At 49.3% G+C, this 13,151-nt stretch overlaps 1 protein-coding gene across 3 annotated transcripts in view; it reads left to right on the forward strand.

Moving 5' to 3' along the window:
* TRPV3 (transient receptor potential cation channel subfamily V member 3) overlaps nt 1-13,151 on the forward strand; it is a 37,997-nt gene that overhangs the window by 13,517 nt on the left and 11,329 nt on the right. For all 3 annotated transcript variants that reach the window (XM_045487699.1, XM_045487697.1, XM_045487698.1), the window contains exons 7-12: nt 3,393-3,533; nt 5,308-5,588; nt 7,697-7,873; nt 8,828-8,986; nt 9,657-9,758; nt 11,653-11,726. In XM_045487699.1, coding sequence (XP_045343655.1) covers nt 3,393-3,533; nt 5,308-5,588; nt 7,697-7,873; nt 8,828-8,986; nt 9,657-9,758; nt 11,653-11,726 — 934 coding nt within the window. The remainder of the gene's footprint in view (nt 1-3,392; nt 3,534-5,307; nt 5,589-7,696; nt 7,874-8,827; nt 8,987-9,656; nt 9,759-11,652; nt 11,727-13,151) is intronic.

The raw sequence follows: 13,151 nt of genomic DNA on the forward strand, positions 1-13,151 counted from the left end.
TGCTTTTCTTTCTGAGTCTCAGTTCCCCCGGCAGGCAGAGGCTGATGTTTCCTCCATATGCTGCCAAGAGGATCCAAAGATAACTAATATTTCCTCCATATGCTGCTAAGACGATCCAAAGACCACTTTTAAAATATTATAATTTTTAGCATTTTATTAGAGGCCTTCAGAAACGTGCCTTTTCCAAGGCAATTTATGTAGTTAAAACATTTATTATTAAAAGTTTTAAACATATATTTGAGATATTAGCTTAATGAACCATTATATATCCATTGTTGAGATTCAACATAACTATTTTTTTTTTTAATTTTTTTTTTTTCAACGTTTATTCATTTTTGGGACAGAGAGAGACAGAGCATGAACGGGGGAGGGGCAGAGAGAGAGGGAGACACAGAATCGGAAACAGGCTCCAGGCTCTGAGCCATCAGCCCAGAGCCCGACGCGGGGCTCGAACTCACGGACCGCGAGATCGTGACCTGGCTGAAGTCGGACGCTTAACCGACTGCGCCACCCAGGCGCCCCGACAACATAACTATTTTTAATTACATAAATAACACATGAAGAGAGTTTCATTGTCAAACATTTAAACATTTAAATTAAGTTAAAAAAAATCCTTTGCCTGTTTCCTACGGTCCAATCCAGAACTGATTATTATGGTGTGTAGACTTGGGAGACTTTCCTAGGCTTTCTACACATGTGTCTATGCGCACATAGAAGTAGATGGTCTTATTCATTCACTTACCTCCTTAACATAGAATAGTATGGTGCTGTTTGCATTGTTCTACGACTTGCTTTTTTTTTTTTAACTATATGCCTCAGACACCTTCCCATCTCAGAATATGAGTCTGTATGAAAGTCTGTCTACTTAAAAAAATTTTTTTTTTAATATCTACTTTTGAGAGAGAGAAAGAGGCGAGTGGGGCAGAGAGAAATGGAGACACAGAATCCGAAGCATCTGCCTCCTTTTACCTGCTTAGTCTGAGGATGGCTATCCTGTGGCTAATTTCACTATTCCCCTGTGGATGGCTATCTGAATGTTTTCTAATTTTTCACGATGACAATAGCACAGTGCACATTCTTTTTTTTTTTTTTAATTCAAGTTAGTTAACATATAGTGTAATAATGATTTCAGGAGAGAATTCAGTGAGTAATCACTTACATATAACACCCAGTGCTCAGCCCAACAAGTGCCCTCCTTAATGCCCATCACCCATTCAACCCATCCCCCACCCCCACCCAACACCCGTCCAGCAACCCTTAGTTTGTTTTGTGTATTTACGGTTTGCCTCCTTCTCTGTTTTTATCTTATTTTTCCTTCCCTTCCCCTATGTTCATCTGCTGTGTTTCTTAAATTCCACATATGAGTGAAATCAAATGATATTTATCTTTCTCTGACTGACTTATCTTGCTTGGCATAATACACTCTAGTTCCATCCACATTGTTGCGAATGGCAAGGTTTCATTCTTTTGATAGCCTAGAAATATTCTATTGTATATATGTACCCCATCTTCTTGATCCATTCATCAGTCAATAGACATTTGGGCTCTTTCCATAATTTGGCTATTGTTGATAGCACTGCTATAAATATTGGAATATATGTGCCCCTTCGAATCAGCATTTTTGTATCCTTTGGATAAATACCTAGTAATGCAATTGCTGGGTCATAGGGTTAGCTCTATTTATAATTTTTTGAGGAACCTCCATACTGTTTTCCAGAGTGGCTGCCCCAGTTTGCATTCCCACCAGCAGTGCAAAAGTGTTCCCCTTTTTCCGCATCCTCGCCAATATCTCACAGTGCACATTCTTGTCTATGACCCTGTGCTCCGTGTGCACATTTCTAGGAAAATACTTTGATTTGGATTTTCTGGGTTCAAGGAAATGTATAATGATAATTGCCAAATTTGCCTCCAAAAAGTACTGCTTTATTCTCCCCCAAATACTCATTCCCTCACCCTTCACTAATATTGGAAATTATCCTTTTGTTTGGTTTTGGTTTTTGCCAATCTGGCTGGTGAAAAGTGGAAAAGTGTTAACTTGTTAGATTCTAACTTTTATTTTCTTGATTATCAATGATTCCAAACAGGTTTCACTTTCTTCATTGGCCTTGTGAATTTTCTTCTCTGTGAGGTGCTTGTTAATAATTTTTTTCTCAGTTTTCTATCAGGTTGCTTGTCTATTGGCTAATATATCAGGAACTTTTAAAAACATACTGTCTCTATATCTCAGATATTTTCCCCAGCCTATCAGTTGCCTTTTAACCTTCTTTAAGATGTCTTTTGAAGTACAGAAAGCTTTAGTTTTTATCTTATCAAACATGTTTGTTTTTCTTTTGTGATTGTTTCTGCATTTTATAACTTGCTTAAGAAGGTCTTCCCTGCCAAAAGGTTAGTTATAAATGAACTTTCCATTTTTTTTAAACGCCAATTCTTTAATCCACCAGGACTTTATTTTGTGTATGGCACGGCACGGTGGCCTCTCTCTGGAAAATGCTGTTTCTGGTGGGGCATTCCGAGACCCTTCCCCACCCCCAGCCTTCCAGTCCCTTCCATCTGGAGGCTCCACAGCCTCCACCAACAGGGTTAAGGTCCCTCCAGCCCCTTCCTGCTACTGCTCCCCTGTTCTGTTCCTCAGTCCCTGGGGCACCATTCTCACAGCTCCTAGGCTAGTCACCCCTTCTCTCCCAATCACTCCCTCAGGCCATGCTGAGGACTCTTTCTCCTAAGAGTCTTTGGGCCTCAGCATTTCTTTCTCCTCTGGAGCGACAGTTCCTCACAAATCTGGGCTGATTCTAATGCATCCTCCAATTCTGCACCCAGAGTGATGGGAAAATACACAGGTAGAAAAACCCCAAACTCTGGTCATGTCACTTGCCTGCTTCAATGCCTTATGACTTCCCACAGTGCTCAGGATAAAGTTCCAACCTCTTAACCTGGCCTACGAAGTCTTGAGCCAGCCCACCCAGCCTTGATAAACTTAAGGGGTCTCAGCATAGAGGTCACTTCTGCGAACCGTGGCCCTGCCCCCCTCTGGCTATGTTAAGAGTTCCTGCTGTAGGTACCACAGCCCTTGCCCCTCCCAGTATCATAGCACTTAATTCCCAGTGAGACCGTGAGCTTCTCGAGGAAAAGAATCAAAACCACACCCCATGTACTTCCCTGTCCCCAGCGCCTGGCACGGGAGCACAGAGCAGTCACTCCATCAATATTCCTTGCGTCCATGCGAATGAATGGAGCAAAGAATGAAGCTGGGATTCTTGACAGCTGGGCGACACAGACCAGACAGGCAGCTAGTGTTTAGCTGTGGCTCTGTGGAGGGTGTGGAGGCCCCAGAGGAGGCGTCACCCAGGGCCCAGCCGCTGAGCGACCCTCCCCCATCCCCACCCTGTTCGCAGGGCAGACGGCACTGAACATCGCCATTGAGCGGCGGCAGGGAGACGTCACTGCGTTGCTCATCGCTGCTGGCGCCGACGTCAACGCCCACGCCAGGGGGGTCTTCTTCAACCCCAAGTACCAGCACGAGGGCTTCTACTTTGGTGGGTACCGCCCCCGCCCGGCACGGGCTGCCCCAACCGGCGCTGGGGGACAGGGCCTGGAGCCCCCACTGCTGATCCCTGCCTGCTCAACATGTCCAAGGCCCAGCAGTACAGAGCCGGGACCGGGGAGGCCGCAAGGGGCAAACCCTTCTGAACCGGACATCCAGGGTGGACCAGAGAGGGAGGGGCTGGAGAGGTGGGGAGAGAATGGGAGAGCTGCATTCTGGGGGCGTCAGCTGTGATCTTAGAGGGCACTTGGGCATCCGGTTGAGCAGCCCTGTGTAGGGAACCGAGACTTGGGGGACAAAGGCCTATTTTATAGGCGCAAAGACAGGTCCCCAGAAGGGGAATGATTTGCCAGTATAGTAAGGAGCTGATGCAGGCACTGGGCCCAGTGCCTTCCAGGAATGCACCTAGGAAGTCAAAAGTAAGAGGGGAAAATTTCCTGACTCACAAGTTAGAGAATCCAAAAGCAATTGGGGTCAAGACACTCTGGGTGAAGAAAAGATCATTAGGTATACTTTAGATACAGTGAAATTCACAGTTTTAACGGACCGTTCTGTTCAGCTCCACAAATGCATACAGTTGTGTAACCACCACCACGATTAGGACAGGACATAAATAGTTCCATCACACCAGAAAATTTCCCACACAACTTTGTCAACCTGTCTTCCCACTCTAGGCCTTGACTGACAACCTCTGGCCTATTTTCTCTTCTGAGTGGTTTTTCAATCAGGACAGCCTGGGTCTGAGCAGCCAGGAGGACAGGGTCTTGTCCAGTCCATTGCCCAGCGTCAGACCCCGTTGGAGACAGCGTTGGGAAATGTCTGTAAGGAGGGATGAAGAGAGGGAACAGGAGGGAGATTGGAAAGAAAACAGCAGGAGACCTGTTGTCCGGTCCTGGTTCTATCCCAGGCTTGCTGTGTGACCATGTGTGAGTCACCTGCCTTCTCTTTTTTTAACAAGCATTTATTGATCACTTACTATATATACCAGGCAGTGTTCTAGGTGTCGGAAATGTATCAGTGAACAAAACAAGGATCCCTACCCTCATGGAACTTACATTCTACACTGGAGGAAAACCATCAACAATAAACATAATAAATAAGAACACCATAAAATATGTTAGAAAATGCTAAGTGCTATGGAAAAAATAAAAAGTAAGGCAGGGGAAGGGGAATTGGGAGTTCCAGAGCAGGAAGGAGGTGGATTCCAATTTTAAATAGTGTGGTTAGGGTAATTAATTGAAAAGATGATGTTTGCACAAAAGATTTGGAGGAGGTGAGGGAATGAACAATGTAGATTCTGAGAAACAGCACTACCAGCAGAGGGAATGGCCTGTGCAGAGGCCCTGAGGTAGGAAAATGTCTGGTATGTTCTAGGAAAAGGAAGAAGGTCATTGTGCCTGGAGGGAAATTATGAGGGTAAGAGAGAAGATGATGTCAGGACATGTAGGGCCTTGTTGTGGGCTATTGTTCTAACTTGAGCTTTTATTTTGGGTGAGGTGAGTCTCATGTGTTAGTAGGGTCAATCTGGCTGCTGTACTGAAGGCTGAAGGTAGTGTTAGAGGGCCAGAGTGGTAGAAGAGAGACCAGTTAGGTTATAGAAGTGATGTAGCTTTAACCTCCCCCATACAGGGCGGGTGTGGGGAGAAGTCACAGGGAATCTGAGGGATCAGTCCTGCTAAGGATATGGGCTTCAGTCCTAGGGTTGGGGAACACTCTTCTGGTCTAAGAGGGAACTGAGCTCTGGCGCTCCCGCTACCACCCTCCAGGCGAGACACCGCTGGCCCTGGCAGCATGTACCAACCAGCCCGAGATTGTGCAGTTGCTGATGGAGAACGAGCAGACAGACATCACCTCGCAGGACTCGCGGGGAAATAACATCCTACACGCACTGGTGACAGTGGCTGAGGACTTCAAGACGCAGAATGACTTTGTGAAGCGCATGTATGACATGATCCTGCTGAGGAGTGGCACCTGGGAGCTGGAGACCATGTGCAACAATGATGGCCTCACGCCGCTGCAGCTGGCTGCCAAGATGGGCAAGGCTGAGGTGGGGCCTGCTGGGGGGGCAGGAAGGAGAGCGGGGAGGCTCACTGCCACTCTGCCAGCTCATGGGGCCTTTCTGGGGACTCCACAGATTACACCTTGGCCTGGGGAAGATCTTGGCCTTAGGTCTTGAAGTGCATTTTGGCCTGAGTTGGGTTTGTTCTGAGTGAGTGACCACACAGGACCACTGAGGTGCAGCGTGTGGGGCCCCCGGTCTGGACTTCAGTCCCTAACACTCTGTTTCTATCCCCTGCTCTGGAACCCTTTGTCTGGGGTCAGAGTGAGGGAGCTTTAAGACCACAGTGACATAATACCTCATGTGCTTTGTGGCTGAGGATTCCCAGGTGGCGAGGCACCCAAGCGGAGGCTGGGCCTGACCCTCTGGGCCTTCAGCCTCTCATGAGGACAGGAGTCCCAGAATGGCTGCTCTGGATCTGGAGAGACCTCAGTCTCTCATGTTGAACCTCTGAGCCGAGTCCCCAGCAGAGAGTGTGACTGCTTGCGGCCCTTTGTGCCCTGGTGGTGTGGCTGAGGAACTCAAGGCTTAGCCTTGGTGAAGACTCGGGCTGGGGTGGGCTCCCATCTCTGTGGCTGACTGGAGTCACAACCTGGTCTGAGATCAAGGTCAGGATTCTGGTGGGGGGCAAGGCTCAGAGAAGCTTGCTCCTCAGCCTCCATGGTGTCTGATCCTTGGGAGGGGACTGAGGCTCCCGGGAGGCTGTGGGAGGACTGGGTGGGTGCAGGGGCTGTTGAACAATCACAGCTGTGCCAGCCTCGGGGCAGCTGACAAGGGAGGTGGGTGCCCCGAGGGCCTTGGGTCTAGTCCCAGTGGTCAGGCCTGGGGCTCACAAGGGACCTTTTCATTCTCTTGTGGGGGAAGGAGGTGTTGGAGATTGGCTTCGACAGAGGAGGAATTGTGTGTGTCCCCACCCTCCCCACTGTCTCCTACCCATAGCTGGGACACAGTTTGTGGGAGGCTTTGAGGAGAGTCCGATTAGGGCTGCAAGTGGAGCTTCCTCTGAGGCCCCCTCCCTGCCAGCCTCTGAGGCAAGTGCTGTGTCCGCATGGAGCATGGCCCCATGTCCCCTTGATTCTCTAGAGGACAATGTGCTCCCCTGTGGCCAGTCCTGGGGATGGGACCCCCTCATTCCTGGTCCCTTCTCTTCTTCATTCAGTGTTCTTTGGAAAACTTTTCTGGACGATGCCCAAGGTGGCCGCCATGCTAGGAGTGGAGGGTGCAGAGACGCTTAAGACACACCCTGTTCCTTGAGGCTTTTCGAGGCTGGGGGCTCAGGATGGGGAGACCTGCCTGTCCCTGGGAGCTCTCTGTCTGGGCTGTGCGGACAAGGCTCCCATATGAGATGACATGGGAATATGTGAGATCACGGCTCTGATGCTGTTCTCCCCAGCAGGACCCTCTTCCTGGGCCTTGGGTTGGTGCCTCAGGAAGCCCTGGCCCCTGTCTTGGGAAGCAGTGAGCTGGAGAGCAGTGGCTCTCCACTTTGCCTGCGCTTTGGAACTGCCCATGGAGCTTTACAAAACACAGATCTCTGCATCCCCCCTCCAGAGATTCGGACCGAATTAGCTGGTGGTAAGGGATTGCTGAGTGTTCCTCATGACTCTACCATGCAGTGGGGTTTGAGGATCACTACCTGGAGAGTGGGTTTCCGAGGCCTCTCTGCCAGGCTGGCACTCTTGTATCACCCTTGTCTGGCCCACAGTCAGTAGGAGAGTGAGCCTCAATGGGCATGGTCTTGACTGAGGGATAGGGAAGCCAGAAAAACTTCTAGTATCTTCTCACATCCAGGTCAAACAGAAATTAGTTCTCAGAATTGTCGATTCCCAGATTCTTCACTAAATGGGGTCCCCAACTGGTACAAGGATTTACGAGCTGATTGTGCAGCTTTCTGCATCATGCAAAGGGCCTCCACACCTTTCGTCCCTGGTATTCACAGTCCCTGGAAGCAGACTGAGCAGCAAGTTTCATACCCATTCCACAGATAAAGCTGAGCCCAGGGGTCTTGGTGGCAGACGCACGGGCAGGATTCAATCCATCTAGGTGGGAGCATCTTCCCAGCCCTCCTCTACAGCTGTTTCTCTTCCTGTCCCCAGATCTTGAAGTACATCCTCAGCCGTGAGATCAAGGAGAAGCCACTCCGGAGCCTGTCCAGGAAGTTTACTGACTGGGCGTACGGGCCTGTGTCGTCCTCCCTCTATGACCTCACCAACGTGGACACTACAACAGACAACTCAGTGCTGGAAATCATCGTCTACAACACCAACATTGATGTGGGTCTCCTGGGAGGGCTGGGGAAGAGTAGGGGTGGGAGGCTGGCCTCTGGCCGGGGGCTCAGGGGGCACTGGGAAGACCCATGCCACTAGCTGGACATGTCTGTAGTCTTTTGCCTTAGTAGGCAGAGTTGACACAGAAAGGGGAGGGGTAGTGCAGGTGCTGTATTTGCCTGTTCCCAGCTGACCTTGGGTTGTAAACTTTTGTGGTGGGGGTCTCCTGGGCCCAGAATCCTGGCCTGGGCAGTGTGAGAGTGGGGGTGCGAGGGTGGGATGACTGGTGTTGATCTTATCTATCCTGTTTCTCCCCCTCTTCCCTAATGGTTCCAAAAACCCCCTTACCCTCTGAGAAGGCATAGCTGGAGCAATCAGGGAGGACTTCCTGGAGTAGGCAAGAGGGGGGAGATCTGTAAAGCTGGAGGGGAAGAGAGAGGATCAGCAGTGAGAGGTTTTTGGCTTTTGGGGGAAGTGAGGCAGCAGGCTGGATCTTCATCCTCCATGTGTTACCAAAAGTCATGCTTCCCAGAGCCTGCTTTGTCTGGGGTCTCCCTGGAATCCTCACGGCAGCCTGACAGGTAGGGAGGGCAGTTTGATTGCTATCAACTTTATGGATGAGGAAGCTGAGGCCCTGGGAGGGTCAGGGATTTTCCTAAGGTCGCACAGTGAAGAGCGCCAAGTTGGGGCCATAACCCCAGTCATGGCCCTTCCCCCTCGTAGCCCTCACTCCCCATTGAGCAGCAGGTTCTCCTGCTGGAAGCCTGGCTCCTGTGGGGTTCGGCCGCTGCTTGGGGGCGCTGGGAAGGAGCCTACAGAGTCGGAAATTACCTTCCCAACATTCCCAGACCAACCAGTCATGGGACACAATGACTGGCCCTTCTGCCAGGGGTGGTGCTGACTCAGAGCTCCCTCTGGAATGAAGGCCCTTTGAAAATGGTAGTGGTGTTCCACCCCCAGAACCGGCATGAGATGCTGACCCTGGAGCCCCTGCACACGCTGCTGCATATGAAGTGGAAGAAGTTTGCCAAGTACATGTTCTTCTTGTCCTTCTGCTTTTATTTCTTCTACAACATCACCTTGACTCTCGTTTCCTACTACCGCCCCCGGGAGGAGGAGGTACGTGTGCGCCTGGAGGGAGGGTGGTGTGATGGTCAGAGCTTCAGGACCTGGGAGCAGTCCCACGTGCAGATGGGGAAACTGAGGCCCAGAATGACCAAGACATTTGCATGGCATTCCCCAAGTGTCATCCTTCACAGTTTCTAGGAAACTGAATATGTCTCCAGTGCTTAGCTATTGTGGGGAGATCTGGAGGGCTGGGAGACCCAGACCCTGCCCAGGCTCCATCTCAATCTAGAGCTGATTGGGTGTTTCTGCTGTGAGGGCCACAGGAAATGGGAGGAGGGGGAGGTCACTTTGAACAAGCTTTCCCATCACTCTGGGGCTCAGTTTCCCATTCATTACACAGGGCACAGAGTTTCAGCTGTGAGTGTCCTGTGAGTATCGGGATACGGATGGGTTCTGAAACGAACGAATGCCATGAGGTGTGAGGGGCTGTTAACATGGACTGGATTGTGTCCTCACTGTAGAGTTCCGGGCTCCCACTGTGAGTGGGGCAGGGGTAGGGAGCTTCTTTCTCTCACACCCTACAGAGATCAGGCTTCATGCTGGCCTCTGGCTCAACTTGAGGGTTTGGCATGTGTATGTGCATGGTCCCTCCAGAGTTGGCATGACCCCTGCCTTCCTCATTCCCCATTCTGCACCCATCCATTCCTTCCCTTCCTCCCAGGCCCTCCCACACCCCTTGGCCCTGACGCACAAGATGGGGTGGCTGCAGCTCTTAGGAAGGATGTTCGTGCTCATCTGGGCCACGTGCATTTCTGTGAAAGAGGTGAGTGGGCCGCAGAGCCCATTTGGACTTGCCTGAAAGGCAGGCAGAGTGACAGCAGGCCTGCCTTTGATCCAGCCTGCTCTGCCTTACTACTGAGCAGCTTTGGGGAGGCGTTTCCTTTCTAAGCTTTGGATTTCTTAGTTACAAAATGAGAATAAATAGATCAGCAGGTCTGTCCTACCTACTTTCCACCTCTCCACCCCCCCTGCCCATCTATCAGCCATTTATCTACCCTCCCAGCCACTCAGTGACCCATCTTCCTGTCCCTCCATCCACACATTCGGTCACCTGTCACTGACCCTGTCATTCATCTGAATTCACAGCATTTCTCCCCACTGTCCTTCTATCCTTCATCCATTTTCCATCTTTCCATCTGTTTATCAATTGATCACTTATCAATCCATCCATCTAACTAGTGAATCAACAGATACATGCTGAACACCTTCTGTATGTGGGGCCCTGGGGGGAGGTGATAGGGAGGGAGGGAATTTGTCCTCTTTGAGCTCACAGTCTTGTAGGGGATTTCAGATAGACATAAATATCTGCACTTTAAAATAGGCTGCGAAAAGGGCCCTGTGTGGGGTCCAGACAAGTGCTCAGAGGAAAAGAGATGACTTTTATCTGGGGATAGGAGAGGGAGGGAAGGCTTGAAAGCAGAGATGGCCTTTAGTGTGCGAGGGTGGGATTGGGCATGAGGACACTGGGGAGGAGGCCATTTCAGGGTGGCATGGGGAACAGCATAAAAAAAAGGCTCAGAGGTGGCAAAGCAAGGCCGTATAATTTTTTTGTCTTTTTTTTTAAATTAAATTTTTAATTTTGATTTCAGTGCAGTTAACATAGTGTTCTATTAGTTTTAGGTGTACAATATAGCGATTCAACAATTCTGTACATTACTCAGTGCTCATCAGTATAAGTATACTCCTTAATCTTCATCACCTATTTCACCCATTCTCCCACTCACCTCCCCTCTAGTAACCATCAGTATGTTCTCTGTAGTTAAGAGTCTGTTTCTTGGTTTGTCTCTTTGTGTGTCTCTCTTTTTTTTTCTCCTTGCTTGTTTGTTTTGTTTCTTAAATTCCACATGTGAGTGAAATCGTATGGTATTTGTCTTTCTCTGACTGACTTCTTTTGCTTAGTCTTATACTCTCTAGCTCCATCCATGTCATTCCAAATGGCAAGATTTCATCCTTTTTTATGGCTGAATAATATTCCATTATATATATATATATATATATATATATATATATATATATATCGTGATATATAGCTATATATCTTGCATTTTCTTTATCCATTCACCTATCATGGGACACTTCCCATGGGCTGCTTCCATAGTTTGGTGATTGTAAATAATCCTGCAGTAAACTTCGAGGTGCATGTATCCCTTTGAATTAGCGTTTTTGTATTTTTTGGGTAAAAACCCAGTAGCGCAATTACTGGATTGTAGGATAGTTCTATTTTCAACTTTTTGAGGAGCCTCCTTGTTGTCTTCCACAGTGGCTGCACCAGCTTGTATTTCCACCAACAGTGCACAAGGGTTCCTTTTTGTCCACATCCTTGCCAGTACCCGTTGTTTCTTGTGTTGTTGATTTTAGAAGCTGGGCCACATTTGCAGAATGGCAGGGAGCTGTGTGGCTGTACTGCTTTGCAGAGTCTGGGTGGGGATAAGGGGGTAGTGAGAGGTGTGAGAAGTTTGGGGGTGCAGCCATGCTTACCCTGGGGCTGCCTCTGCGTGCCAGCACAGATCCCCTTCCGTATCCCTCACTTGGGCTCCGGCTTGGCCTTCACACCCTCCCCCTCACTGAGCCTCAGTCCTGGGGAGACACTGCCTTCCTCAGATCCTCCAGTGAGAGGCATGAAGAGGGTACAGCTTTTCTTTCCTTTCTGGCCTCAGGGCATGGCGATCTTCCTGCTGAGACCCTCAGACCTGCAGTCCATTCTCTCTGATGCCTGGTTTCACTTTGTCTTGTAAGTAGGCCTATCCCATTGGTCAGCACCGCACAGGCAGGGCTCAAGTCCTGTGTCGTGGGTGCTGTGTCCTCTGGAATGGCCATCCTCCCATGTCACCATGTCTCAGTCATCCTGCCATAGTCTCGTGGCCAGGGACCTCCTCTCTCCCCTCTAGTAAGAGAGGCCCATGGATGCCCATGGAGAGGACCAGAAGACCCTACCATAGTGCCCACCATCAGGCTGCAGTGATGACTGACTTCACCCTGACATAGAGTCCTGGGCAGCAGATGGGGCAGAGAAGGCAGGAGGAGGCTTAGTAGTGTTGTTTACTTCTTTATGAAGGGATGGATGGTCTGGGCCAGTTCCTTCTAGTTGTGTGGGGGTCCAAGGTTACCATCTCGGACTCTGGCAGATCAGGGCTGGAAAGCACTGGAGAAATCATAGAGTCACATGTGTAGCATGAAAAACCAAAGCCCAGAGCATGGCAGTGAGTCATGCAGAGCCTTAACCCCAGCCTCCCAGTCATCTTCATCTTATGCTAGAGGAGGGCTGACCACCTTAGGGCCCTAGCCAGAAAACCCAGCCCAGCAGCCTTTCTGAACGAGGTCATGTGCAGATGACATCAGAGGCTTACGTGACCCTTGTCTCTAAATGAACAGAGGCTGATTCGGCATTGCTGCCTGTGAATGGAGCAGGATTTGCAGCATGGGACGAAGAATGTTTGGCTCTATAGCTCTGTAGGTCCCCTCTTTTGAGCATTTGGGAAGCTGGGTCTCTATAGGACCTTGAATCTTGGCCCAATGTTTCCAAATACCTAGGTGTTTTGTTACCTATGTACCTGCCTTCTAGAGGCACGAACGGAATTCTTCATCCCTGCGGGCAGGTGGGGTGCCCAGGTACTTCAGTGAGTGGTAGGCCAGGTGCAGGACTGCCCCATGATGTGAGCCACATGGGAGTCTTTTTCCCTTTGAGAAAATAAGATAATTCCAGAGAAGAATTCATTTATACAGCCACTGGCTTTAGGTGAAGACAAAAGGCACCGATGCACTGTCCTTCTCTTCTGCTTCCTAGGTGCTTTGCCAGTGATGAGGAGGGTGTATACACGCTTCCTCACTTCAGTCCAAAATGTATCAATCACCCAAACATTTGCTTTTCACTGCATGAGAAAAACAAGGTCGCCTGTGTCCTACTTTGGCTAGTTAGATATTTTATTACAGTGGAGACTGTGATGTTATAAGCAAGAGAGCTTTTTATCCAGATGTCTGCATAGCTGATGGTTAGCGATGTTTAGGAGTAATTTTGATCCCGTGTGTTTGTTATATATTGTACCCTAATAATTTTAATTGTGGTAAAGTACACGTAACATGAAAGTTACCATCTTAACCATTTTAAGTGTACAGTTCAACAGCATTAAGTATATTCATTTTGTTCAACCAATCTCTG

The sequence above is a fragment of the Leopardus geoffroyi genome, chromosome E1 (genome assembly GCF_018350155.1).
Source record: "Leopardus geoffroyi isolate Oge1 chromosome E1, O.geoffroyi_Oge1_pat1.0, whole genome shotgun sequence".
Lineage (NCBI taxonomy): Eukaryota > Metazoa > Chordata > Mammalia > Carnivora > Felidae > Leopardus > Leopardus geoffroyi.